Source organism: Microcaecilia unicolor, chromosome 1 (genome assembly GCF_901765095.1).
Source record: "Microcaecilia unicolor chromosome 1, aMicUni1.1, whole genome shotgun sequence".
Classification (NCBI taxonomy): domain Eukaryota; kingdom Metazoa; phylum Chordata; class Amphibia; order Gymnophiona; family Siphonopidae; genus Microcaecilia; species Microcaecilia unicolor.
In genome coordinates this window covers 9,179,080-9,206,289 of record NC_044031.1, presented here as the reverse complement: position 1 = coordinate 9,206,289, position 27,210 = coordinate 9,179,080, and the positions used below count along the sequence as shown (strand labels likewise).

Here is a 27,210-nt window from a genome sequence, read left to right as displayed (position 1 = left end):
TTCCTCTCCACTGGAGAACAAAAAATTCACAAACAAGAAAAAAGAACCTGTACTACAAGAGGCAAAATAGACCCACTAACATTCTGGCAACAGCTCTATACTGACAATTGGACAACACCTACAGATTCACCCCAATTTCTACAAGAATGGGACAACAGATGCAAAACAGTACTAGACAACATAGCACCGCCTCAAACCAGAACCTCACATAGGAAGAACCCAATACCATGGTTTAATGAAGAATTGAAAGAACTAAAAACACAGGTCAGAAGACTAGAAACAGCTTGGAGCAAGAAAAAAGACGAACACACACTCAAAGAATGGAAACAGCTACAAAGAAAATACAAATACAAGATCAGACAAACCAAGAGAACGTATTACAAAACCATAATAGGACCAAACTACAAGGATACACACAAACTCTTCTCGCTCGTAAATAAACTCCTAAACACTACACCGATCACCTCTAACAACATAGACACCCCATCCGCAACCAACCTAGCAAAATACTTCAACAAAAAAATTATAAAGCTCCGACGCAAGATACCTACCAATACCACCGAGTACACAAGCATCCTTGAATGCCTAGACCCAAAACCTGGGGAATGCCCAGCAGATCGATCATGGACCAACTTCGACATGATTTCTATAGACGAACTCTCACAATGGCTTAGAAAATATGCCAAGTCTCAATGCAAATTAGACATTTGCCCTTTTAGCCTAATAAGATCCGCCCCCAAACAATTCAAAAAAGACCTCATGAACCATGTAAACCACAGACTCCAAAATGGTCTCTTTCCAACGGATAAAGGAAATATCCTACTCACTCCGCTGCCAAAAGATGCTAAGAAAAGCACAATGGACATAACCAATTATCGACCAGTTGCATCCATTCCGCTCATAACCAAGCTGATGGAAGGCATAGTGACGAAACAACTCACTGAATACTTAACTAAACACTCAATTCTACATGAGTCTCAATCAGGATTTCGATCAAATCATAGCACCGAAACTGTACTAGTGTCCGCAATGAACTCATTCAAAAAAACAATTGCAACTGGTAAGAACATACTCCTACTGCAATTCGACATGTCTAGCGCCTTCGACATGGTTGATCATGGAATACTATTACATATACTAGAGTACTTCGGAGTCGGAGGCACAGTTCTCTAATGGTTCGAAGGATTCCTCACCACAAGATCTTACCAAGTAACAACGAACGCTGATATATCACCTCCATGGATACTGGAATGCGGAGTTCCTCAAGGATCCCCCCCTCTCACCAACTCTCTTCAACTTAATGATGATACCATTAGCCAAACTCTTAGCCAATCAAAACCTCAACCCCTACATATATGCAGACGATGTCACGATTTACATCCCGTTCAAACATGATCTAAACGAAATCACTAACGAGATCAACCAAAGCCTCCGAATCATGCACTCCTGGGTGGATTCATTCCAGTTAAAACTCAATGCAGAAAAAAATCAATGTCTAGTACTCACTTCTCAATACAACACAAACAAGTACTCCACCATAACCATACCATACTGCACTCTTCCTATTTCAGAAAATCTGAAAATTCTTGGAGTCGCCATTGATCGAAACCTCACACTCGATACCCACGTGAAGAATACGACGAAAAAGATGTTCTACTCAATGTGGAAACTCAAAAGAGTAAAACCTTTCTTCCCGAGAAACATCTTCCGTACCCTAGTACAGTCAATGGTAATAAGTCATCTGGACTACTGTAACACATTGTTCGCTGGCTGTAAAGAACAGACTATTAAAAAAACTCCAAACAGCCCAGAATACTGCAGCCTGACTCATATTTGGAAAAACCAAATATGAAAGTGCGAAACCTTTAAGAGAGAAACTTCACTGGCTCCCACTCAAGGAACGCATTGAGTTCAAGATCTGCATGACTGTACACAAAATTATTCATGCAGATGCCCCGCTATACATGCTAAACCTAGTGGACCTACCTCCTAGAAACGCCAAAACATCAGCCCGCAAATTCCTCAACTTGCACTTCCCCAGCTGTAAAGAAATTACATACAAGCAGGCATATGCCACGTCCTTCTTGTACAGGAGCACACAGCTATGGAACGCACTACCCACTGCCCTGAAAACCATGGATGATCTAAGTAACTTTCACAATTCTTTGAAGACACATCTCTTCAACAAAACCTACAAAGACAACCCTTAACGACACAAATCACCACACAAAGCCTACATAGAGAACCCTTAACGACACAAAATCACCACACCAACCCTCCCAGATACCAAAATACACCTTTAACACTACCCTATCACCTTCTTCTCTAATTCCTCATCCAATCTCTGCTTATCACTGACTGTATCTAAGATCCTGTAAGCCACATTGAGCCTGCAAATAGGTGGGATAATGTGGGGTACAAATGCAATAAATAAATAAATATGGTGACGTCATCAGCATATATGAAAGGGTTGAGACCATGTCTGAATAGAGCTTTTGCTAGTGGGATCATCATAAGACTGAAAAGGATCAGGGATAGAGGGGAACCTTGAGGTACACCGCAGTTTGGTGACCAGGAAGATGAGATAGTTGAGGTTGATTTTACTTGGTAAGATCTTGAGGTGATGAAGCCTTTTATCCAATTAATGATGCTTCCGCCGATTCCAAGTTTATCCAGTAGTTTGGTTAGGATATTGTGATTTACCATATCGAATGCACTGGATAAATCGAATTGCAAGAGGAGGATGTTGTTTCCAAGTGAAATTTCCTGTTTGAATTTGGATATTAGGGTGAGTAGGACAGTTTCTGTACTGTGGGCTGAACGGAAACCAGATTGTGATTCATGTAGAATGGAGAATTTTTGTATAAAGTCGTTTAGTTGGGAGGTCACCCTGTTCTCCAATAATTTAATTAGCAAAGGGATGGATGCGACTGGACGATAGTTGGTGACATCACTCTACTACTACTACTTAACATTTCTAGAGCGCTACTAGGGTTACGCAGCGCTGTACAATTTAACAAAGAGAGACAGTCCCTGCTCAAAGAGCTTACAATCTAATAGACAAGTGAACGGTCGGTCCGATAGGGGCAGTCAAATTGGGGCAGTCTGGATTCACTGAACGGTAAGGGTTAGGTGCCGAACGCAGCACTGAAGAGGTGGGCTTTAAGCAAAGACTTGAAGACGGGCAGGGAGGGGGCTTGGCGTAAGGGCTCAGGAAGGTTGTTCCAAGCATAGGGTGAGGCAAGGCAGAATGAGCGGAGCCTGGAGTTGGCGGTGGTGGAGAAGGGTACTGAGAGGAGGGATTTATCCTGTGAACGGAGGTTACGGGCGGGAACGTAAGGGGAGATGAGGATAGAAAGATAGTGAGGGGCAGCAGACTGAGTGCATTTGTAGGTAAAGAGAAGCTTGAATTGAATGCGGTATCTGATCGGAAGCCAGTGAAGTGACCTGAGGAGAGGGGTGATATGAGTATATCGGTTCTGGTGGAATATGAGACGTGCAGCAGAATTCTGAACAGATTGAAGGGGGGATAGATGGTTAAGTGGGAGGCCGGTGAGGAGTAAGTTGCAGTAGTCCAGGCGAGAGGTAATGAGAGCGTGGACGAGAGTTCGGGTGGTGTGTTCAGAGAGGAAAGGGCGAATTTTGCTGATGTTAAAGAGGAAGAAGCGACAGGTCTTGGCTATCTGCTGGATATGCGCAGAGAAGGAGAGAGAGGAGTCAAAGATGACTCCGAGGTTGCGGGCAGATGAGACGGGGATGATGAGGGTGTTATCAACTGAGATAGAAAGTGGAGGAAGAGGAGAAGTGGGTTTTGGTGGAAAGACGATAAGCTCAGTCTTGACATGTTCAGTTTCAGGTGGCGGTTGGACATCCAGGCAGCAATGTCGGATAAGCAGGCCGATACCTTTGCCTGGGTCTCCGCGGTGATGTCTGGTGTGGAGAGATACACTCGCCGGTTTCTTGGGGTTTTTAGGTATTGGTGTGAGTAGTATATTGCCATGTTCTGTAGGGAATGAGCCTTATTGGAGCAGGAAGTTTAGGTGGGAGGTCAGATCTGTGATAAAGCGTTCTGGGGCATCTTTCAATAGGTAGTTGGGACATGGGTTGAGATGGCAGTGAGATTTGGAGAGCTTGGTAATTGCTGTACTACTACTACTTATCATTTCTATAGCGCTACTAGACATACGCAGCGCTGTACACTTGAACATGAAGAGACAGTCCCTGCTCGACAGAGCTTACAATCTAATTAGGACAGACAAACAGGACAAACAAGAGATAAGGGTATATTAAAGTGAGGATGATAAAATAAGGGTTCTGAACAAGTGAACAAGGGTTAGGAGTTAAAAGCAGCATCAAAAAGGTGGGCTTTTAGCTTAGATTTGAAGACGGTCAGAGATGGAGCTTGACGTACTGGCTCAGGAAGTCTATTCCAGGCATATGGTGCAGCAAGATAAAAGGAACGGAGTCTGGAGTTAGCAGTGGAGGAGAAGGGTGCAGATAAGAGAGATTTACCCAGTGATCGGAGTTCCCAGGGAGGAATGTAGGGAGAGATGAGAGTGGAGAGGTACTGAGGAGCTGCAAAGTGAATGTACTTATAGGTCAATAAGAGGAGTTTGAACTGTATGCGGAAACGGATAGGAAGCCAGTGAAGTGACTTGAGGAGAGGGCTAATATGAGCATAACGACCCTGGCGGAATATTAGTCGTGCAGCAGAATTTTGAACAGATTGAAGAGGAGAGAGATGGCTAAGTGGGAGACCTGTGAGAAGCAAGTTGCAATAGTCTAAGCAAGAGGTGATAAGAGCGTGGATGAGGGTTCTGGTAGTGTGCTCAGAAAGGAAAGGGCGAATTTTGCTGATATTATAGAGAAAGAAACAACAGGTTTTAGCAGTCTGTTGAATATGTGCAGAGAAGGAGAGGGAGGAGTCAAAGATAACCCCAAGGTTACGAGCTGATGAGACAGGAAGGATGAGAGTGTTATCCACAGAAATAGAGAATGGGGGAGGAGGAAAGGTTGGTTTAGGGGGAAAGATAAGAAGCTTAGTCTTGGTCATGTTTAGTTTCAGATGGCGCTGAGACATCCAGGCAGCAATGTCAGACAGGCAGGCTGATACTTTGGCCTGGATTTCGGCTGAGATTTCTGGTGTGGAGAGGTAGATCTGGGAGTCATCAGCGTAAAGATGATACTGAAAACCATGGGATGAGATAAGAGTATCAAGGGAAGAAGTATAGATGGAGAAGAGAAGAGGTCCCAGGCTAGATCCCTGAGGTACACCAACTGACAGTGGGATAAAAGTAGAGGAGGATCCTCTAGAGTATACACTAAAGGTACGCTGGGAGAGAAGAAAACCTGGAAAGAACAGAGCCCTGAAATCCAAGTGAGGACAGCGTATCAAGGAGTAGGCTGTGATCAACAGTGTCAAAAGCAGCAGATAGATCGAGAAGGATGAGGATAGAATAGAGACCTTTGGATTTGGCTAGGAACAAATCATTGGAGACTTTAGCAAGCACTGTTTCACTTGAATGAATGAAGGGCACGAAAGCCAGATTGAAGTGGATCAAGAATAGCTTGAGATGAAAGAAAGTCAAGGCAACGGCGGTGAACGGCACATTCAAGTATCTTGGATAGGAAAGGGAGGAGGGAGATGGGGCGATAGTTGGAAGGACAGGTAGGGTCCAATGAAGGTTTTTTAAGGAGTGGTGTGACTACGGCATGTTTGAAAGCATCAGGAACAGTCGCAGTGGACAATGAAAGATTGAGGATATGACAGATAAACGGGATGACAGTAGGAGAGATAGTGTTAAGTAGATGGGTGGGAATAGGATCAGAGGAACAGGTAGTTAGTTTTGAGGAGGAAAGAAAATGTGTAGTTTCCTCTTCAGTGATTTCAGAAAAGGAGGCAGGGGTTGGAAGGTTGAGAGGATGGACTAAGGGAAGGAGAAGTGGAGGTGACCTGGTTGAGAATTCAAGTTTAATCTTGTGAACCTTATCATGAAAGAACTCAGCCAGAGTCTGGGAGGAAAGTGAAGGGGGGGTTGGCGGTGAAGGCACTTTGAGGAGAGAATTCAGTGTGGCAAAGAGACGATGAGGGTTTGAGCCAAGAGAATTAGTCAACTGGATGTAATAGTCCTGTTTGGCAAGTAAAAGAGCAGACTGGAAGGAGGTCAGCAAGAATTTGAAATGTATGAAGTCAGCATAGGCACGGGATTTCAGCCAAAGGCGTTCGGCAGAGCAGGCACAGAAACGTAGGTAGCGGATTCTAGAGGTCAGCCAAGGTTGGGGTTTGGTACGTTTTACAGAACGGGGAATGAGAGGAGCGAGAGTATCCAGAGCAGAGGAGAGAATAGTATTATAGGAAGAGACAGCCTCATTGACAGACTTGGATAACATAGTAGTAGAGAAGAGATTTGAAACACTGGAGGACAGAGTAGAAGGGTCAATAGCCTGAAGATTCCTAAATGTATTGGTTAAGATTGGACGGGACTGGGGAGGAGGGTGTTTAAGTGTGAAAGTTATCAGATGATGGTCAGAGAGGGGAAGAGTTGAGGGACAGAAACTGGAGAGTAAGCAGTTTGAGGAGAGGATAAGATCAAGACAGTGGCCGTTCTGGTGAGTGGGGGCAGTGGAGCACAGTTGAACATTGAAAGAGGATGTTAAAGCAAGAAACTGCGAAGCATAAAGAGTCAGAGGGATCATTAGCATGAATGTTAAAATGCCCAAGAATGAGGGAAGGAGATGAAGGTTTGAGAAAGAAGGAAAGCCAAGCATCAAAGTCAGTGAGAAAGGAAGAAAGGGACTTATCAGGGGGTCGATAAATGACTGCTACTCGGAGAGGCAGAGGAGCAAATAGACGGATGGAGTGGACTTCGAAGGAAGAAAAACAGTGAGACTGAGGTAGAAGAAGAGGTTGAAATCTACAAGAGGGTGAAAGTAGTAGCCCGACACCACCTGCTGTAGAAATTTCTTTAGTGGTGAGGGGGGTGAAATTTGTCCATGAGTGGTCAGCTGGGATTTCATCTATGTATGGGTCCAATTCGTCAAGAAAGGTATCGATATTTGCACAATCTTGGGGTATCGTGCTGCAAATATTGGTAATTTTATCATTGAAGTATTTGGCTAGTTGGTTTGCAGATGGGTAGTTTGAGGGTGATGATGTGATTGGGTTGGTGTTGAGTAGATTTTTTATGAGTTGATATTGTTTTTTCATGTCTGTGCCGCTGGTTATAATTGTTTGTGTGTAGTAGGATCTTTTAGCTCGTTTAATGGCATTTTTGTAATTTCTGTGTGACTGCTTCCATCCATTTGTAGGTGAGGTTGTTTTTTGATTTACTCCATGTTTTTTCTAGTTTCCTGTTTTGTGATTTCAGGTTTTTCAGTAAGTCGTTAAACCATGGTGATGGGTTGCGCCTTGTGAGAAAGGGGGTGGCAGATCGGAGGGGTGGGGGAGGAAAGGGCTACCTGTGCCCGCCAGGGATCAAAAGAAGAAAGAGTGGGGCTATAAGAACTACAAGTCCCAGAAGCCCGAGCTGAACAGGAAGCAGGAGGGGGAGGAGAAGTCCTCTCAGAGGGGACAGGGGGAGGAGGTTGATTGGGAGATGAAGTCAGAGGAAGGGGATGAGGAACACCTGTGGGAGAAGGGAGTGGAGGAACAGATGGATTGGCAAGGGGGGGAAGGGGGAGGGGAATCAGAGGAAATGGATATCTCAGCCTTTGCTCAGGGCCACCAGAGGAGGAGAAAGAGTGCTGTGTGTACTGGATAACAAAAGGTATGAATTCCTTAACCCAGTGGGTGGTTGTCAGGAGTTAGTGCTGACAAATGAGGGAGGTGGGTCTCTAGGTGTAGCCAGTAGGAAGTGCTAACCTAGAGGAATTCATACCATAGGGGAAACTTTGGAACTTTATAGACTTGCTTGAGAAAAGCTGAACTGTGTGATACACCTTTGATTCTGAATAGAGGCCTTAAAGAAAGGGGCCTGTGCCAGGAACAGGTCCCGGGCCAGAGGCCTGGTCGGGGACTTAATAGCCGGACTGGAAATAATCTAGGCGGCTAGTCTACAAGGAGGGGGACTCCACCAGGAAGTGTATACTTGCCAGTAGCCTGTAGGGGTTGAACTAAGGGGGTGGGCTACTGGCTGGAGAAAACACAACTGAGTAAGCCTGAGTGAGGTTTGCATAACTTACAAGGATTACAGCCAGCACGGAGAGCTGCACTTAGAGCACAGACAGCTCGGAGAGGAGCCGAAGTCTGACATTGGTGCGGCTGAATTGCAGACAGCACGGAGGGGTGCGGCTGGCTTGCAGACAGCACGGAGAGGTGCAACTAGAGCGCAGACAGCCCGGAGAGGAGCTCCAGTCTGACATTTGGTGGCAGTGGTGGGATCGGTCGAGCCCTGATTCCAGTAAGCCGAGGAGGAGGGCGGAGGATTGAGCCAGACCAGAAAGCTGGGGAGCTTGAACCCAGAGGCGAACAAACCTCCTGCTTCCGGTGAGCATATTGGGAGCAGGGGAGGAGGATTGGAGAGCGAAGTGGAAGTGTTGTGAAAGTCCACACTTGGGTCTTGTTTTTCTCTTGTGTTTTCTTATAGGAAGAAGATTAAAGTTAGCGAGATGGATCCGAAAGAGATGTTTGCCTTTATGACTCACCAATTTCAAAAGCAACAAGAGATGGCACATAAACTTATGGAGGAGTCGTTGGCAGCCTCCCGAGCACAGCAGCAGCCACTTTTGGACCTATTTCAGGAATTTCTGCGGGCTGGAGGCAGAATGTCCGGACCTAGCGAAAGTGGGACAACCTTGCGGGGCGAAGGGACTGCTGGACTGGTAGGACCTGTGGGGGTGAACTGGTTACCTTGGGGAAAATTAACTGAAGTGGATAATATCGAAGATTATCTGGGGGCCTTTGAGAGGGTGGCGGTGACAGCAGGATGGCCTCAGGAGCAATGGACCCTAAGACTAGCGCCTGCGCTGGCTGGGGAAGCTTTAGCGGCTTTTCGGGCCCTACCTACGGGACAAATAACAGACTACACAAGGCTGAAAGCCGCTATTTTGGATAGGTTTGGGCTAAGCAAGCAGACGTACCGCAGGAGGTTTCGGGAGTCCAGGTGGGTGGAGGGAGAGACACCTAGGGTACTTGCTCAGAAACTAAGTGATTTGGCGGGAAAATGGTTAGAGCCTGAAAGACGGTCCATGCAGCAGGTAATGGAAGACCTGGTGCTGGAGCAGTTCTTGGAGTCCTTACCTAGAGGGCTCCAGGTTGACTTGATTAAACGGGGCTGCAGTACCCTCGAGGAGGCAATCCAGAGCCTGGATTGTTTCCTAGAGTCGCAGCATTGTGCCCACAACGGAACCCCGCCGGGAGGGGGGTTGGGAGTTCTAAAAGGGCATCAGGTTCCAGAAGGTAGGGGCCTGAGAGTTTGGGAGGGGAGTAAAGGGGAAGAAAGAATGTGTTATCGTTGTGGGCGGAAGGGCCATGTGAGGAGAGACTGTGTTGTGAAGTTACAATTGGTGGCAGGAGGGGGGAAGGGGGGCAGGCGGGAGTTTTGCCAACGGGTAGAAGTGATGGGGGTGGGGGTGGAGGGGCTGTTGGACTCTGGAGCGGACCAAACTATGCTTGCCCAGTCCTTGTGGGAGAGGATCAGGGAGAAGGGAGTTGGGAGAGGGGAGAAGAAAGGACGAGAGGTCACCATACAGTGTGTGCATGGGGCTTCCACTAGATACCCGTTGCGGCAGGTGAGGATTGTAGGCCCTTTGGGGGCTCATTGGGTCTGGGTGGCGGTACTACCTAGGTTACCTCAGGCCCTTATCTTGGGAAGGGATTGGCCCCCATTTTCGCAATATTTGAAAGAGAGAGAGGGGTTAGTGGTTACCCGGTCCCAACGGGGTGCGGAGGGGACAGAACAGGAGCAGGCTTTAGCCCAGATATTTCCGTTTCAGATGGAGATATTGGGGAACCCGGGGAAAACCAGGGATTCGGGGGGGCATAAGAAGACGGGGCAGCGTCAGCGGGCTCGGTCTATGAAAGACTTGGAGCAGGCGGCGGATTTCCCTGAGGAGGCAGGGGAGGTGCAGGAACAATTCCCCTCCTTTGGGAGGGAGCAGCAAGCCGACCCTACTCTGCAATATGCTTGGGCGCGGGCAAGGGAGGGGGACAGGGAGGTGCAGGGACCCGGGTTTGTGATAGAGCAGGGCCTTCTGTTTCGGAGGCCTGCAGGAAACGGAGGGGAGGAGGGACGGAGCCAGTTAGTAGTGCCGAGGGGATTTAGGAGCCTACTGTTACGGGTAGCTCATGATCACCCTCTGGGGGGGCATAAAGGAGCTCAGAATACGGTTTCCCAATTGTTACGGCGCTTTTATTGGCCCGGGATATATAAAGAAGTTGAAAAGTATTGTGAGTCTTGTCCTTTATGTCAGAAGGTATCCGAACAGGGTCCAGGGAGAGTCCCTTTACATCCTTTGCCCCGCATAGGGACCCCCCTAGGGAGGATTGCGATGGACATAATTGGTCCTCTTCCAAAATCGACTCGGGGGTTCTCCTATATCTTGGTAATTATGGATATGGCCACCAGGTTCCCGTGGGCCATTCCTTTACGAAGCATTTCAGCTAAGGTTATTGCTGCGGAACTTATTCACATTTTTTGTGAAGTAGGATTCCCTCGGGAGGTGCTGACTGACCGGGGGTCCAATTTTAGATCACGGGTTCTAGCACAGGTATGGGAGGCCTTCGGGATTGTTCACATTTGTACGGCTGCATATCACCCGCAGACCAATGGCCTAGTAGAACGATTTAATAAGACCCTGAAGGCTTTACTTAGGAAGGGAGTGGGCTCTTGCCCGGAGAAATGGGATCAATTGCTGCCCTTTGTCCTGTATGTAACGAGGGAGTGTGTGCAGGCCTCCCTAGGGGTGTCTCCCTTCGAGTTGTTCTTTGGGCGAGCACCAAGGGGGGTCTTGGATATAGTGAGAGAAAGATGGGTACCCCCGGAAGACGAAGATAACACTGTAATAACTTACCTTCATGATTTAAAGGGGCGCTTGGGGGTTTACTCCAGAGACAGATGGCAGGCGGCTCAGCAGTATCAGAAGGTCTCCTATGATAAAAAGACCCGGGACCGGGAGGTGGCGATAGGGGATAAAGTGCTGATCATGGTCTCTGATAGTCCTCATAAATTTGGTGGGAACTGGAGGGGCCCGATGATAGTTATGAGGCGGTTGGGCCCAGTCACGTATGAAGTGAGGAATGAACGTGTTACTGATAAGGAATTAGCCAATTGCCACAAAGTGTGCATGTGAACACAAGAGGAGAGGATGATACAATGTAGGAAATTGCCATTTATGTATTGTAGCTGGGTCCCCCATCCAGGACCCAGCCAGGCTCAACCCTGCTTAGCTGCCTCTTCCTCCACACGACTGTTGCCTTCACTCCACAGCAGTCTGGCTCCTCTGAGCCTTGGCTCCAGGCCCTGCGAACTCCCAGGACTTCCTCCTCCCTCCGTTCCTTCCATAGAGGCACATTCAAAGCCCAATGTTTATAAGTAAGAGCTTTTATTTTCTTGTTTCAAATCAACACAACACCCTTCACTCCAGGTTGTTTAGGCTAGCAGCCCAGAGCACAATTCAGGTTCAACACAGTCAGATTCAGGTTCAAAAACAGTCCATATAACTTCAAACTCAGGTTCAACACAGTCCATATAACTTCACTTCACTTTAGCTCAGATTACTTCACTTAGGGAACAGTACATTATCAGAGGGAAAAACCCTCTTGGTAGGTTGCAGCCCAGACCTTTTAGTATGAAACAGTTTACACAGTCTTTCTTGCACCTTCTTACAGCACGGTTACACAGCTTTATTCCCACCTGGTTCAGGCTGGGGTTTCAATTGTGCCCAGCTCTCTTTCTCTCCCACAGGCTGCACCTGTTTCCTCTTTAGTAGAGATTTCCCCCAGTGCCTCAGCCTCTCTCCTCCGGTCTTCCACCAGTCTCTCCAAGGTACAGCTAGCCACCCTCTTACAGCAGCTTTTTGGGTTTTAGCCAGGGCTCTAATCTGTTCCTCTCCTAGCCCTTCAGTAATCTCCATTTTATCCTCCTCTTCTACTTCCCCCGCCCCCAATCTCTCCAGTTGGCCCACATCACCTTCCTCAGAGACCATTTCCCAATCTTCTATCTCCTCCCCTAACTCTTGCACAGCCGGGTGGGGAAGAGAAGGATTCTGGGACTGGTAGTTCCTCCCCTTCTTCCTTAACCCCGCCAACCTCTCTGCCTCCGGTAGCCCAGCTTTCTGAATGTGGGTGTTGTGCACATGAAATCTGCCCCGTTGGGATTCCCCGGCTCCCTGTACCCCCTTTCTTCGTGCCTTCCCGGATCCCCTTTCACCTGCACTCTCACAGTATACATACAAAAAATAACAGAATATTACAGGAAAATCCATATATGATCCCAAGTTAGTTGAAGAGAAATCACATGATTCAGGAGAAATGAAACTTACAACAGTATATATGTGATGATAAGAAGGTTTTTTGCTGAGCAGTTTTGTTATTCAGTCTGTGTGTCTGGCTACTGAGTGACAACCTGCTCCAGAGAAAACAATTATTTTGTACTGGCTTAGTGAGATACCAATAAAGATTTTTACTGGTTGCGCCTACATCTAAGTCTGACTGTCTCTCTTATTCCAGCCTCTAGGGCTGAAGTGTTTTCCCCTCCCCAGGGGCAAGGGAAAGGATTACACACCAGCCGGACCCGAAGGAAGGGAGGGAGAGCTCAGCTGCCTGACTGCTGGGACAGGGAGCATATGGAGCCTGAGGAAGTAAAAAAACACCTGGCTGGCTACTATTGTTGGGGGAGCCTGAGCCCCTGAGGCCCCTCCCCGTAGCTATGCCACTGGAACAAGCCACAGGAGAGGAGGGGGAGGAGGAGGACAACGATGCCGAGAAGGGACCTGAGCCAAAATTTTGGAAGCTGGTTGTTAAAGTTTAACAACCGGCTCCCCAAAATTCTTAAAAAATTAACAAACAGCTCATGCGAGCCAGCTCCAGCACACCACTGCCTGGCTGAATAACACAGAGAAAGGGAGGGAGGAAGGCAGACATGGAGACTCTGGACCGGGAATGGTTTTGCTCCCACATCCGCGGTAAACGTCCATGTGTTTTTTTCTTTTACCACGGATTTTCCGCAGATTACTGCGGTTTAGTGCAGATCCTCATCCCCATGTCATTCTCTAACTCAAACATGAAATTGATGATCTGCTGTTAACAATCTGCAACCTGTTAAAATCGTCTGTAGTACATGAAGATTGGAGGGTAGCCATTGTAATGCGGATTTTTAAAAAGGGATCCAGGAAATTACAGACCGGTAAGCCTGACTTCAGTGCTGGGAAAAAATAGTGGAAACTATTATAAAGAATAAAATTATGGAACATATAGATAAACATGGTTTAATGGGACGGAGTCAGCATGGGTTCCGCCAAGGGAAGTCTTGCCTCAACAATTTGCTTCATTTCTTTGAAGCCGTGGATAATCACCAACGAAATCAAGCTCAGCCTGAACACCATGAACTCATGGGCAAACACATTCCAATTAAAACTCAACACAGAGGAGTCACGTGATGCCATAGAGAGAGAGAGACGAGTTCTCCTGGTCTTTGGGGCCCAGATACCCGTTTTTGAAAATAAAACCCCGAATTAAGTCATCTGAGGCAGTCTAACCCCACACCAAAGTAATTGGTGAATGGAAAGATACTTGGAGCCATCGGCGAAAACAATGGCCAGCCGCACAAACAAGAAAGATAAAGAAAAACCGCAAGCGGGTGAGGGAACCGCGGACGCGAAGCAGACGCCGGAGGGAGCAGTCTTTTCAGCGGATCAGCTTACCCAGTTGACCGCGGCAGTGGAGAAAGCGGTGGAAAAAACAATGGAAGAGAAATGGGACCGACTGACCTCCCAAATTGCTAACATCGTGACGCAGCTGGGCGAAACCACGCAGAGAACAGCCGACTTGGAGAAGCGGGTTCTGGCAGTGGAGGAGGAACTGAGCCCAGTGGCGCAAAAAATGCAGCATATGGCCTCCACCGTCTCAGTCCTAACTGAAAAGATCGATGACCTAGAAAATAGGTCACGGAGGGCCAACCTACGCATAGTGGGCATTCCGGAGTCGGTGGGTGACAGCGTACTGGGCTCGGTGTTGGAGAAGTGGTTGAAAGCAGAATTCGCCTTGTCAGACCACGCGGGGCCCCTGTGCTTGGAGCGGGCACACCGCGTGGGAAGGAGACAAGATGGCCGCCCAGCACCCAGAACGATTATAATGAAAGTCCACAATTATATACACAAGATGGAGATTCTGAGAGGCTACAGAATGAAGAGAGAGACGCTCAAATTTGATGGACAGACAGTTCGAATTTATCAGGATTACTCGGCACAGCTCCAAGATAAAAGAAAGCAATTTACACCAGCATGCAGGCGACTGCACGAACTGGGGACTCAATTCATGTTGGTATACCCTGCAGTACTTAAGATTAAGTACAAAGGCAGCTGGAAAGCATATGATAAGATAGAAGAACTGGACTCCATTATCCAGCGGCATGGGTCGGATCAGAGAGGGGAAGGGAAGGGTGGGGAGGGAGGGGCATTGCGGCAGGGTTGAGGGGGGCAGTTGGGGGATATGGGGGAGGGGAAGGGATAAGGGAAGTAGGCTGGCAAACAGAAAAGGGAAGCAAGGAAGGGGGCAGGGATGAGAAACGTGAACTGCTGCAGTGGGAACACTGGCACCCTGGGGGGAGGCTGGGCGCCCCAGGGGATTTCAATCAAAGTAGGTTTGGGGAACAATTCTTAAAGGAACCTGGCTAGGCTAGGGAGGAACGGAGTGCGCCTGGTCTCTTGGAATGTTTGCGGCATTACGTCCCCTGTTAAGCGCACTAAAATCCTAGCAGCCCTGAAACATCATGGAGCTCAGATAGCATGCATCCAAGAGACCAGATTATCCCTAGAGGAGCATGATAAGTTAAAACGGCACTGAGTGGGAGAGGTGTTCTGTTCCCCAGCAGTGGGCAGAAAGGGAGGAGTGGCAATTCTGTTGAGCAAGGCTCTGGCATACACAGCCAAATTAAGTTTCAAAGATGGGGAAGGGAAATACATTGGAATCCAACTCAATTTGCAAGGGAAAGAAATGTTACTAGTGGCAGTTTACGCGCCCCTGGTGAAATGTAAACACTTCTATGCAGACTTGATGCAGAGATGTCAGCGCTATGCACATCTCCCGATGATAGTAGCAGGAGACATGAACCAGGTGTTTGATGGGAGTATAGACAGATCGGGTAGACACAGGGACGGGGGACCTGTTGGAGAGTCTATACTAGAGTCCTTCTGCGGGTCAGTAGGATTGGTGGACCCGTGGCGAATTCTTCATCAAACGGAAAGAGACTACACACACACTTCCCGAGCACATCACACGCAATCCACACTGGACTACATTTTAGTATCACAATCTCTGTTCTCCCAGATACTGGAGGCAAACATAGGAGATAGTGTGGGTAGACCTGGAGACGCAGCCCTTTTTTCAACGTTCAGCGGGATGGCGGTTCCCCGCTTACCTTTCCTCCTCTGGGGATTTTAATAAATTTCTTCTCGAGAAGTGGGATGAATACTTAAGGCATAATGAGCAACACCTGGATGACCCAGGCCTTTTCTGGTCCGCAGCAAAGGCAGTGCTAAGGGGGGATATAATTGCATATGTAAGCCAGCGCAATCGCAATATTGCTCAAAAAGTTTTTGCTTTAGAGCGCCAACTTAGGGAGGCGAGGAGAGCATATACCAAAACCCCCACACAAGCCCGATATGATGCCCTAATGGTGGCGAAAACGGCGCTTAATAGCCTCCTACATGAAAGAATGAGACGTACCCTTATTTATAGGAAATACAACCTCCAGAGATTTGGAGATAGGCCTGGGGGTTACCTGGCTCGAATAGTTAAAAATGCCAGAAAACGGCATTTTATCCCAGTGGTGCACACACCGGAGGGAGGGACCACAACCAAGATGGAGGAAGTGGCTGCAGTCTTTAGAGAACACTTTGCAGCTCTTTACAAAGAAAAGGGGGACACAGAGAATAGGAAGACCAGATTACTAGACTATTTAAAAGAGTCAGGAATGCCACAAATGTCACCACAGGCAGCAGAGTCCCTAAATGCACCGTTGACAGCTAAGGAAATTCTGCACAGCATCAAGGCGCTAAAGTCTCACTCAGCGCCAGGGCCCGATGAGTACCCGGACGAGTTTTATAAGATGCTAAGAGATCGGGTGGTGGGGCCGCTGCTGGACTTGTACAATATGGTGGTTGAACAGGGAGGCTTCCCCAGGCACGCAAATACGGCCTTGATAAGCCTGATACCAAAGCCTGGGCGAGACCCGTTACATCCAGGGTCGTACAGGCCGATATCATTGATTAACGTGGACATTAAGATACTGTCCAGGATTTTAGCCGATAGAATAGCCCCCATCCTACCCCAAATCGTTGGTGAGGATCAGGTAGGATTCGTTAGAGGTAGGAAGTCGGTGCTTAACTTACGGAAACTTCTGGCCACAATCATGCATGCTAGAGAGACCAGCACTGACAGGTTGGTCATCAGCCTGGACGCAGAACGCGCCTTTGATGAGGTGCAGTGGCCGTATATGTTTGAGGACTTCCGGTGGGTGGGTCTACAGGGCTGGTACCTAGAGGCTATTCAGGCACTATACACACGACCGAGGGCTGCGATTCTGGTTAATGGGGTAAGGACAGGGGAATTCGAGATTGAAAAGGGGACCCGTCAGGGCTGCCCGTTATCCCCACTTCTGTTTTTAATTACACTAGAGCCACTTCTGTGCACAATTCGGAAAACAGACAATATTAAGGGAGCGCAGATGCAAGAACACAAGGTAGTTGATGGCATATGCTTATTTTAGATGACCCCCAGCAGTCGCTGGATGGCCTGCTTACTGTAATAGGGGATTATGGGCAACTATCGGGGTTCAAATTAAACCAGACGAAGTCCTTGGCATTGCCACTGAGAGCCTCAGTACAGGCTAATTGGCAAGGGCCATTCCCACTAAAATGGGTAAGCGAACAGCTGAAATACCTGGGGGTGGTGGTACCTGTAGACCTGAGGCTACTTTATAACCTTAATGTGAGACCGCTGCTGACAGAGACCAGGCGCAAGCTCCAGTTTTGGGAGGGTGTCCCGCTCTCCCTGGCGGGGCGTATCGCCTTGTTCAACATGCTGGTGGCTCCCAGATGGCTATATGCATTTCAAATGCTTCCCTTACATTTAAAACAGAGGGAGGAACGGGAATTAAACCGAGCGATCCAGAGATTCCTCTGGGGGGGGGGGGGGGGGGAAGCGGCCCCGCCTCCCAATTAGTGTTCTTCAAAAACCTAAACTGCATGGGGGAATGGGTCTACTAAATATTAGGTACCTGACAATAGCTTGCGGTATGAGGCATGTACGGGACTGGCTGACAGGGTGCCAGGACTTCTCAGCTACCCAGATGGAGGCTGCGGTATTCTCCAATATACACCTTAGCTGGTTGCTGCACTCAAACAAGCTCAAGCAGGATTTAAAGATCGTTGATAATCCATTTGTTAAAATCAGCTAGAGCTACCTGGAGATGGCTTTGCAGGCGGCACAGCTTTGCCGCAAGATCTTCACCTTTTGTGTCACTACATCATAATCCGGATTTTCCAGTTGGAACCACCTCACGAGTGTTCACCCGGTGGCGCCAGAAAGGCATCCAATTCCTGTACCAATTGGTAAGCGAGGAGGGGCACTTACAACCTTTCGCAGACTTGCAAAGAGAATATGCAATACCAGCCTCCGACATGTTTGCTTACATGCAAGTGAGACATTATGCACTATCCTTGGGCTGGGTTAATTTATGCGAAGATGTGCAAGATACAATAACTACTGCACTGACCCTGGGAGCACAAAATGAAGTCCCGTTAAAGTTCCATCATAGATTTTTATTGGATACCACGGAGGACATTGATTACAGGGGCAGAGCGAGGGTCTGGTCGACAGACCTTGCAGTGGAAATATCGGAGAGTGTGCTGCAAAGTTTTGTGGTTTCCATCCTACACAGTACTCCGTTCATACGGCACTGGGAACTGCAGTATAAATTTGCACTCAGGCTGTATGTGTCACCCTATAGGGCGCACCGGAGCATGTCCGAAGTGTGCTTCAGTACCGGCTACGCTGGGACATATGTTCTGGTCCTGCCCGAAGGTACAAGACTTTTGGTCACAAGTACTTGAAGCGGTCTGGACATATTGGAAACGGAGGTTGACCTTACAGCCACAGATGCTATTTGGCGTGTATAGCTATGCTAAACCAGAGCTGCCCGGATACCGACGGTTTCTACAGAGGTCAATTCTGATCGGGAAGAAGGTGATTCTACTTTGTTGGAGAGAGCAGCAGGGCCCGCTTGTGACACAGTGGAGAACACTTATGATAGATTTGTTGAAGATGGAACGAAGTGGGATTAAAGAGTTAGATTGTAAACTCTTTGAGCAGGGACTGTCTTTCTTCTATGTTTGTGCAGCACTGCGTATGCCTTGTAGCGCTATAGAAATGCTAAATAGTAGTAGTAGTTAGACCCTGTGGCGGGGAGGGGTCTGGGGCAGACTTGGAGCAGATTTTGGAACACACTGCAGCCAACAGCAAAGAGACAAATTCTCAAAACTTAATTCCTGCTTCCTAGTAACTTTAACCAGCTGTACTGGGTGGGTTGGGGGGAAATACCAAATTGTTGTGACAACACTGAGTTGTGGCATAAGATTTTGTATGTAAAGTTTATTTACAATTGTTGTCAATAAAAATCATTGAAACATAAAAAAAAAAAAAAAACTCAACACAGAAAAAATACACTGTCTCATCATCTCATCCCAATACAACACATACAAACCCACAAACATAAACACCCCAGCTTATACCCTTCCTATTGCTGACAGCCTGAAAATTCTCGGAGTAATAATTGACTGGAACCTCTCACGAGAACCATGCGAAATCTACCATAAAGAAAATGTTTCACTCAATTTGGAAATTTAAACGTGTTAAACCATTTTTTCCAAGGGAGATATTCCGCGGCTTGGTATAGTCAATGGTACTAAGCCATGTAGACTACTGCAATGCATGGGCGTAGACTGGGGGTGGGGGCGAGGGGGGGGCAATGCCCTCCAAACGACGAGGAGGTGCCGCCGCGCCAGTAGTTTAAAAAAAACAAAACAAGCAGGCACGCGCTCCTCTCCGTCCGCTTGGCTTCCCTGCCCTCTCTGTCTGCGTCCCGCCTTCCTCTGACGTCATTTCCTTTTGGGCGGGACGCAGACAGAGAGGGCAGGGAAGCCAAGCGGACAGAGAGGAGCGTGTCCGTCTACCCTACTCTCGTCCTCCCTCCCTCCGGCGCAGGCAGCAGTCTTTTTCAGCGTTCCTGGCAGCGGTAGCGATGTACACGCTGCCTTCGGCTCTGCCCCGAAGCCTTCTCTTCAAGTTCCTGTTCCCGCATAGGTGGGGACAGGAACTTGAAGAGAAGGCTTCCGGGGCAGACTGAAGGCAGCGTGTACATCGCTACCGCTGCCAGGAACGCTGAAAAAGACTGCTGCCTGCGCCGGAGGGAGGAAGAGAGGGGGGTAGATGGAGTCACGATCTTGGACCTCGCGGGGGGGGGGGGGGAGCAGCAGAAGGAAGATGGATGGAACTGGGAGGGGTGGGGAACAGATGGAAGATGGATGGGACTGGGAGGGGTGGGGAGCAGAGGGAAGGAGCAATAGATGGATGGGACTGGGAGGGGTGAGGAGCAGATGGAAGATGGATGGGACTGGGAGGGGTGGGGAGCAGAGGGAAGGAGCAATAGATGGATGGGACTGGGAGGGGTGAGGAGCAGATGGAAGATGGATGGGACTGGGAGGGGTGGGGAGCAGAGGGAAGGAGCAGGAGATGGATGTGACTGGGAGGGGTGGGGAGCAGAGGGAAGGACCAGGAGATGGATTGGACTGGGAGAGGTGAGCAGAGGGAAGGAGCAGGAGATGGATGGGACTGGGAGAGGAGGTGAGCAGAGGTAAGGAGCAAGAGATGGATAGGACTGGGAGCATTGGGAGCAGAGGGAAGGAGCAAGAGATGGATGGGACTGGGAGGGGTGGGGAGCAGAGGGAAGATGGATGGGACTGGGAGGGGTGGGGAGCAGAGGGATGGACCAGGAGATGGATGGGATTGGGAGAGGTCAGGCACAGCAGAGGGAAGGAGCAGAAGATGGATGGGACTGGGAGGGGTGGGGAGCAGAGGGAAGGAGCAGGAGATGGATGTGACTGGGAGGGGTGGGGAGCAGAGGGAAGGACCAGGAGATGGATGGGAGGGGTGGGGAGCAGAGGGAAGGACCAGGAGATGGATTGGACTGGGAGAGGAGGTGAGCAGAGGGAAGGAGCAAGAGATGGATAGGACTGGGAGGGGTGGGGAGCAGAGGGAAGGAGCAGGAGATGGATAGGACTAGGAAGTTGGGGAGTAGAGAGAATCCTACTGGAAAGAAGACACTGCATAAAACAGAAGACACTGGGACCAAAGCGAATAGAAAAACTAAATGATCAGACAACAAAGGTAGATAAAAGTATTTTATTCAGAATTTATTAATTGAAATATGTCAGCTTTTTGAAATGTGCATCTGTGATATTTTGCCTGTAAATTTCAATTCCTTCCTCCATATTAGCATATTCATTTGCATATATACATATGCAAATGAATATGCTAATATGCTAATATGCTAATATGCTCCGCCCATCCTTTGCCCCCCCCCCAATGAAACAGTCAAACTACACCTATGCTGCAATGGAATCTATGCGGGCTGCAAAGAACAAATAATAAAGAAACTTCAGACCGCTCAGAACACGGCAGCCAGGCTTATATTTGGAAAGCGCCAAACCCATCCGAGAAAAACTACACTGGCTCCCAATCAAAGAACGTATTGCTTTTAAACTCGGCACCCTGGCTCATAAAATCATCTATGGCGCAGCCCCGGAATACATGACAGACCCCATAGACCTGCCAACCAGAAACACAACAAGATCAGCACGAATATACCTAAATCTCCACTATCCAAGGAGCAAAGGACTCAAATACAAATTAACGTATGCATCCAGCGTTTCCTATTTAAGCACACAACTTTGGAACACATGCCAAAAATAGTAAAAACAACGTACGATCACCTACATTTCCGGAAAGAACTAAAAACAATCCTGTTCAAAAAGACATATCCCATCGACCCAACATAAATGCCTGAGCACCTGCAACACAACAAAACCAAAAATCGTAATGGACATTCCCCAACTTCCCTCTTCCTTCCTAAGTTCCCCTAACATACCCACCTTACATGATCCTATTCTATTACAATAACACCTGTATTTGTTCATTCCGGAACTGGCGAACGCCACTACGGCACCATGTAACCACATTGAGCCTGCAAATAGGTGGGAAAATGTGGGATACAAATGTAACAAATAAAATAAATAAATAAATGAGCCGGTTGATGTAGTGTACCTAGATTTTCAGAAAGCTTTTGACAACGTTCCTGATGAGAGACTCCTGAGAAAATTAAAGAGCCATGAGATAGGAGGCAAGCTTCTGGTGTGGATTAGGAATTGGTTATTGGACAGAAAACAGAGGGTTGGGTTAAATGGTCAGGTCATTTATCTCAATGGAGCAGGGTGAAAAGTGGAGTGCCGCAGGGATCTGTACTGGGACAGGTGCTATTTTACATATTTATAAATAATCTGGAAATCGAAACGACAAGTGAGGTAATTAAATTTGCAGATGACACAAAACTATTCAAAGTTGTCAAAACACATGTAGATTGTGAAATCTGCAGGAAGACCTTAGGAAACTGAAAGACTAGACATCCAAATGGCAGATGAAATTTAATGTAGATAAACGCAAACTGATACACATTGCAAAGAATAATCCGAATCACAGTTACCTGATGCTAGGGTCCACCTTAGGAGTCAGCACTCAAGAAAATAATCTAGGTATTATTAGGAAAGGGATGCAAAATAAGACCATGAATATTATAATGTCTCTGTATTGCTCAAAAAAGAAATAGTGGAATTAGAAAAGGTTCAAAGAAGAGCGACCAAAATGATAAAGGGGATTGAACTCCTTTCATATGAGGAAAGGCTAAAGAGGTTAGGGCTCTTCAGCGTGGAAAAGAGACGGATAAGGGGGGGATACGATTGAGGTCCTTAAAATTCTGAGTGCTGCAGAATGAGTAAAAGTGAATCGATTTTTCACTCTTTCAAAAAGTACAAAGACTAGAGGACACTCAATGCAGTTACACGGAAATACTTTTAAAGCAAACAGGAGGAAATATTTTTTCACTCAAAGAATAGTTAAGCTCTGGAACTCGTAGCCAGGGTGGTAACAGCGGTTAGCATATCTGGGTTTATAAAAAGGTTTGGACAAGTTTCTGGAGGAAAAGTTTATAGTCTGTTGATGAGATGTTATGTTCACCACTGAACAGGTAATTATTCTTGAATTTTTTGCTAGAAAATGTAGTAAAAGCATTTAGCTTAGCCCCTCCCCAGATCGAACATAAGAATAGCTGGGTCAGATCAATGGTCCATTTAGGCAAGTATCCTTCTTCCAGCAGTGGCCAATCCAAGTCACAAGTACCTGGCAGAAACCCAAATCCTACTTCCGCAAGGGTGGCCCTTGGCAGAGAGAAGGTCCCAGTCAGCCTGTGCCGGGACCCTGTACGAAGAAAGGAACGTTTGAGATAAATGCGCTGGGGTCGGGGGTAGGAGTATCAGAGACGGGAAATGCCGGAGAGGGGGTAAGAGAGAGGGAGTTCCAGACCTGAGGACAGAGAGATTTGTGGAGGAAGTATTCACCCCCCCCCCCCCCCCCCCCACTGCTCTGGGCCCTCAGGCACTGCCCAGTTGCCCGATATGTCTATCTGCCCCTGATGCTATGCTGTGAGAACATCGTATGGTATCTGTGCACTTTTTTACAATTATGTTTTTATTTTTTACAATTAATATGTATGTTTTTACTATATAATTTATATTTTCTGTACTAATAGTTTTAATGCTTTATTTGTATGTATAGACCCTTGACATAGGCACTTTGCTGAAACACAGGCCATGTCAGGTCCTTCAATAAACTTTGCTTCCTTCAGCTTAAGACTTTGCCACTCAGTTCTATCCATGGCCCACTAGACTTCTGTTGTGTTGCCGATTCGCTCTTGCTTGCTTTCATTGCATATAGAGTGGGTCACCTGGCCATTGCTCATTATCAGTCACTCCGGCTTCCTGTACTAAGACTCAGCCACTGCCAATCACTCCTTAATGTGCTTGAGAAGGGATTTTAACAGGGGGAATAACAGGAAATCCTTACCTAGAGACATCAGAGTCTCATAATTCTCCTTCATCACCTCCCTGTAAAGCTCCTTCTGCCCTTCATCTAAATACTCCCACTCCTCCTGGGAGAAAGAGACAGCGACGTCCTCAAAGGTCACCCGCATCTGAAACACAAAACCAGAAACAGTCAGGGGAGAGGGAGAGAGGAAAGAGAAGGCAAAGCAGAAAGTGACAGTCAGAGGAAGAGGGAGAATGTAAAGTGGAAAGTGAGAGTCTGGTAAAGCAGGAGGAGCAGCAGAAGGGCTTTTTTTGAGGGGGTACTTGGGGGTACTGAGTACCGGCACCTTTTCCACTGTCTGCTAAACTTGACCCATGGTTCTCATATTTTAATGAAAGAGCTCAGGTTCTACATACAAATTCTGCCTTGTCATAGATTCTATGACTGGTTGCAGGGGTCCTGGCTATTGTGGGGTGAGTCCTTCAATGATCACTCCACCCCTGAAGGGTGGCCTGGCATTTGAGTACCGGCACCTTTTTTGCTAGACAAAATGCACTGAGCAGCAGCAGATGTGTGAAGGGAGGACAATGAGGAAGAAGGGCCTGAGGGGCTACAGCAGGGAATGGATTGAGCAGTGCCAGGCTCATTTCTTCTTGTGTGTGTGTGGCATTGCCTGGCACTGCATCCCCTGCTGCCCACCTCCTGCCAATGAGGGGAGGAGAATGAGGAAGAAGAGCCTGAGGGGCTACAGCAGGGAATGGATTGAGCAGTGCCAGGCTCATTTCTTCTTGTGTGTGTGTGGCATTGCCTGGCACTGTATCCCCTGATGCCCACCTCCTGCCAGTGTGAGGGGAGGAGAATGAGGAAGAAGAGCCTGAGGGGCTACAGCAGGGAATGGATTGAGCAGTGCCAGGCTCATTTTTTCTTGTGTGTGTGTGGCATTGCCTGGCACTGCATCCCCTGCTGCCCACCTCCTGCCAGTGAGGAGAGGAGAATGAGGAAGAAGAGCCTGAGGGGCTACAGCAGGGAATGGATTGAGCAGTGCCAGGCTCATTTTTTCTTGTGTGTGTGTGGCATTGCCTGGCACTGCATCCCCTGCTGCCCACCTCCTGCCAGTAAGGGGAGGAGAATGAGGAAGAAGAGCCTGAGGGGCTACAGCAGGGAATGGATTGAGCAATGCCAGGCTCATTTCTTCTTGTGTGTGTGTGGCATTGCCTGGCACTGTATCCCCTGATGCCCACCTCCTGCCAGTGTGAGGGGAGGAGAATGAGGAAGAAGAGCCTGAGGGGCTACAGCAGGGAATGGATTGAGCAGTGCCAGGCTCATTTTTTCTTGTGTGTGTGTGGCATTGCCTGGCACTGCATCCCCTGCTGCCCACCTCCTGCCAGTGAGGAGAGGAGAATGAGGAAGAAGAGCCTGAGGGGCTACAGCAGGGAATGGATTGAGCAGTGCCAGGCTCATTTCTTCTTGTGTGTGTGTGGCATTGCCTGGCACTGCATCCCCTGCTGCCCACCTCCTGCCAGTCTCCTACCTGCTCAGCACAAACCCCAAGAGCCATCCTCCTGCCCTTCATCCCTGGGGGCAGATCTGGGCTTTGTTGGGTCAGTGCTGGGAAATGGGAATCAGGGTCTCCTTGTAGAGAGAACAAACATAAGAGAAGGAAGGAAGGAAGGAACCATTAGGCCAGTGTCAGGGGGGCAGGATCATGTCCTCCACTCCCCTGCCTCACGAGTCTTGTGACCAATCAATGGAAGGGGCGTGGTCTCCCTCTCATGCTGTGTTCTCAATCTACCCTCCTTGTGAGATTGAGGAGGTGGAATTAGAAAGTAGAAGATAATAAGTTGCAAGATCCGAGACAACATGGTTTTACCAAAGGTAAATCGTGCGAAACGAACAAATCTCATTGAATTCTTTGACTGGGTGACCACAGAATTGAATCAAGGACGTGCTATAGATGTAATCTACTTTCAGCAAAGCCTTTGACATGGTTCCTCACAGGAGGCGCTTGAATAAACATGACAGGCTGAAGACAGGACCCAACATGGTGAACTGGATTAGGAACTGGTTGACGAACAGACGCCAGAGGGTGGTGGTGAATGGAATTCGCTTGGATGAGGGAAAAATGAGTAGCGGAGTGCCTCAAAGATTGGTGCTGGAACCAATTCTGTTCAATATATTTGTGAGCGGCATTGCCGAAGGGTTAGAAGGTAAAGTTTGCCTTTTTGCGGATGATACCAGATTTGTAACAGAGTGGACACCCCGGAGGGAGTGAAAAACATGAAAAAGGATCTGCAGAAGCTGGAAGAATGGTCTAATGTTTGGCAAATAAAATTCAATGCAAAGAAATGCACTTAGGGAGTAGAAATCCACGGGAGACGTATGTGTAAGGTGGGGAGAGTCTGATATGTACAGACAGGGAGAGGGATCTTGGGGTGATAGTATCTGAGGATCTGAAGGCCACAAAACAGTGTGCAAGGCGGTAGCCGTAGCCAGAAGGATGCTAGGCTGTATAGAGAGGTGTGACCAGCAGAAGAAAGGTGGTGTTGATGCCCCTGTAGAAGTCGTTGGTGAGGCCCCACCTGGAGTATTGTGTTCAGTTTTGGAGGTTGCAGCTTGCTAAGGATCTAAAAAGAATTGAAGCAGTGCAAAGAAAAGCTACAAAAATGGTATGGGATTTGCATTACAAGATGTATGAGAGACTTGCTGACCTGGAGGAAAGGAGAAACAGGGGTGATATGATACAGATGTTCAAATAACTGAAACGTATTAATACGCAAACAAACCTTTTCTGGAGATGGGAAGGCGGTAGAACTAGAGGACATGAAATGAGATTGAAGGGGGGGCAGACTAAAGAAAAATGTCAGGACGTATTTTTTTCACGGAGAGGGTGGTGGATACTTGGAATGCCCGCCCGACGGTGGTGGAGATGAAAATGGTAACAGAATTCAAAAATGCATGGGATAAACATAAAGAAATCGTGTTCAGAAGGAATGGATCCTCATCTTAGCAGGGATTGGGTGGCAGCACCGGTGGTTGGGAGGCGGGGCTAGTGCTGGGCAGATTACTATGGTCTGTGCCCTGAAAATGGCAGGGACAAATCAAGGTCAGGTATACATATAAAGTAGCACATATGAGTTTATCTTGTTGGGCAGACTGGATGGACCGTATAGGTCTTTCTCTGCCATCATCTACTATGTTACTATGGAGGATCTTCTCTCTCCACACAATTCATAAAGCAAACACTCAGGACTGACACCTCTATAATCAATGTTAAGGATTTTATTGGTCAGGATGGATATATTCCAGGATATAACCTCTTCGTTCTTCCTCAGTTTTTTTCAGTATCACGATCCTGATGCTTTTCCGGTTCACTGATCTTGTAATTTTATATATTACACAGGCAGTTTATATATAATACATTAAAAAATAAAAATACAAAATAAGCAGAAAAAAAGAAAATTCAAGAGTTTATAGAGTTTCCAGTGAATGAGATGTGCCACCTTGCTATGCCTTTGTGTATAAAACTTTTCTGCCATCAGCACTTCACAGCCAGCTATGAGATGTCGATTGTACCAGTTTTTTCTCTACTCGCTGTGAACCATCTAGTCCATAATCCACCGTCCTGGGCTGCAGCTATCAAGCTCTCATCCATAGTTTTCAGTTCTCCTCTCCTTAACCATTCATGTGTCCGGGCTTGATCCCTGTACCTTTCCTGGAGTAACACTTATCTTTCCCACTGTATTTGTACATTCCGAAAGAAGGCTTTACCACTTTCTGCACCGTGAAGTATACTTTACTAAGGTGCAGTACTGGATTTAAGCGCATGCTAAAAGCTGAAATGCCCCTAGGAATATAATGAG

General features: G+C 47.7%; 1 protein-coding gene across 1 annotated transcript in view; it reads right to left on the bottom strand.

Annotated features, from left to right (window-relative positions):
* Positions 1-27,175, bottom strand: part of LOC115460724 (zinc finger protein 271-like) — a gene marked incomplete at its 3' end in the record, with an annotated part of 43,618 nt that extends 16,443 nt beyond the window's left edge. The window contains exons 1-2 of the mRNA XM_030190486.1: positions 27,058-27,175; positions 22,667-22,744 (exon numbers count right to left, since the gene is read on the bottom strand). Of these exons, the coding sequence (XP_030046346.1) occupies positions 22,667-22,744; positions 27,058-27,175 (196 nt within the window). The remainder of the gene's footprint in view (positions 1-22,666; positions 22,745-27,057) is intronic.
* Between the last annotated feature and the right edge of the window lie 35 nt (positions 27,176-27,210).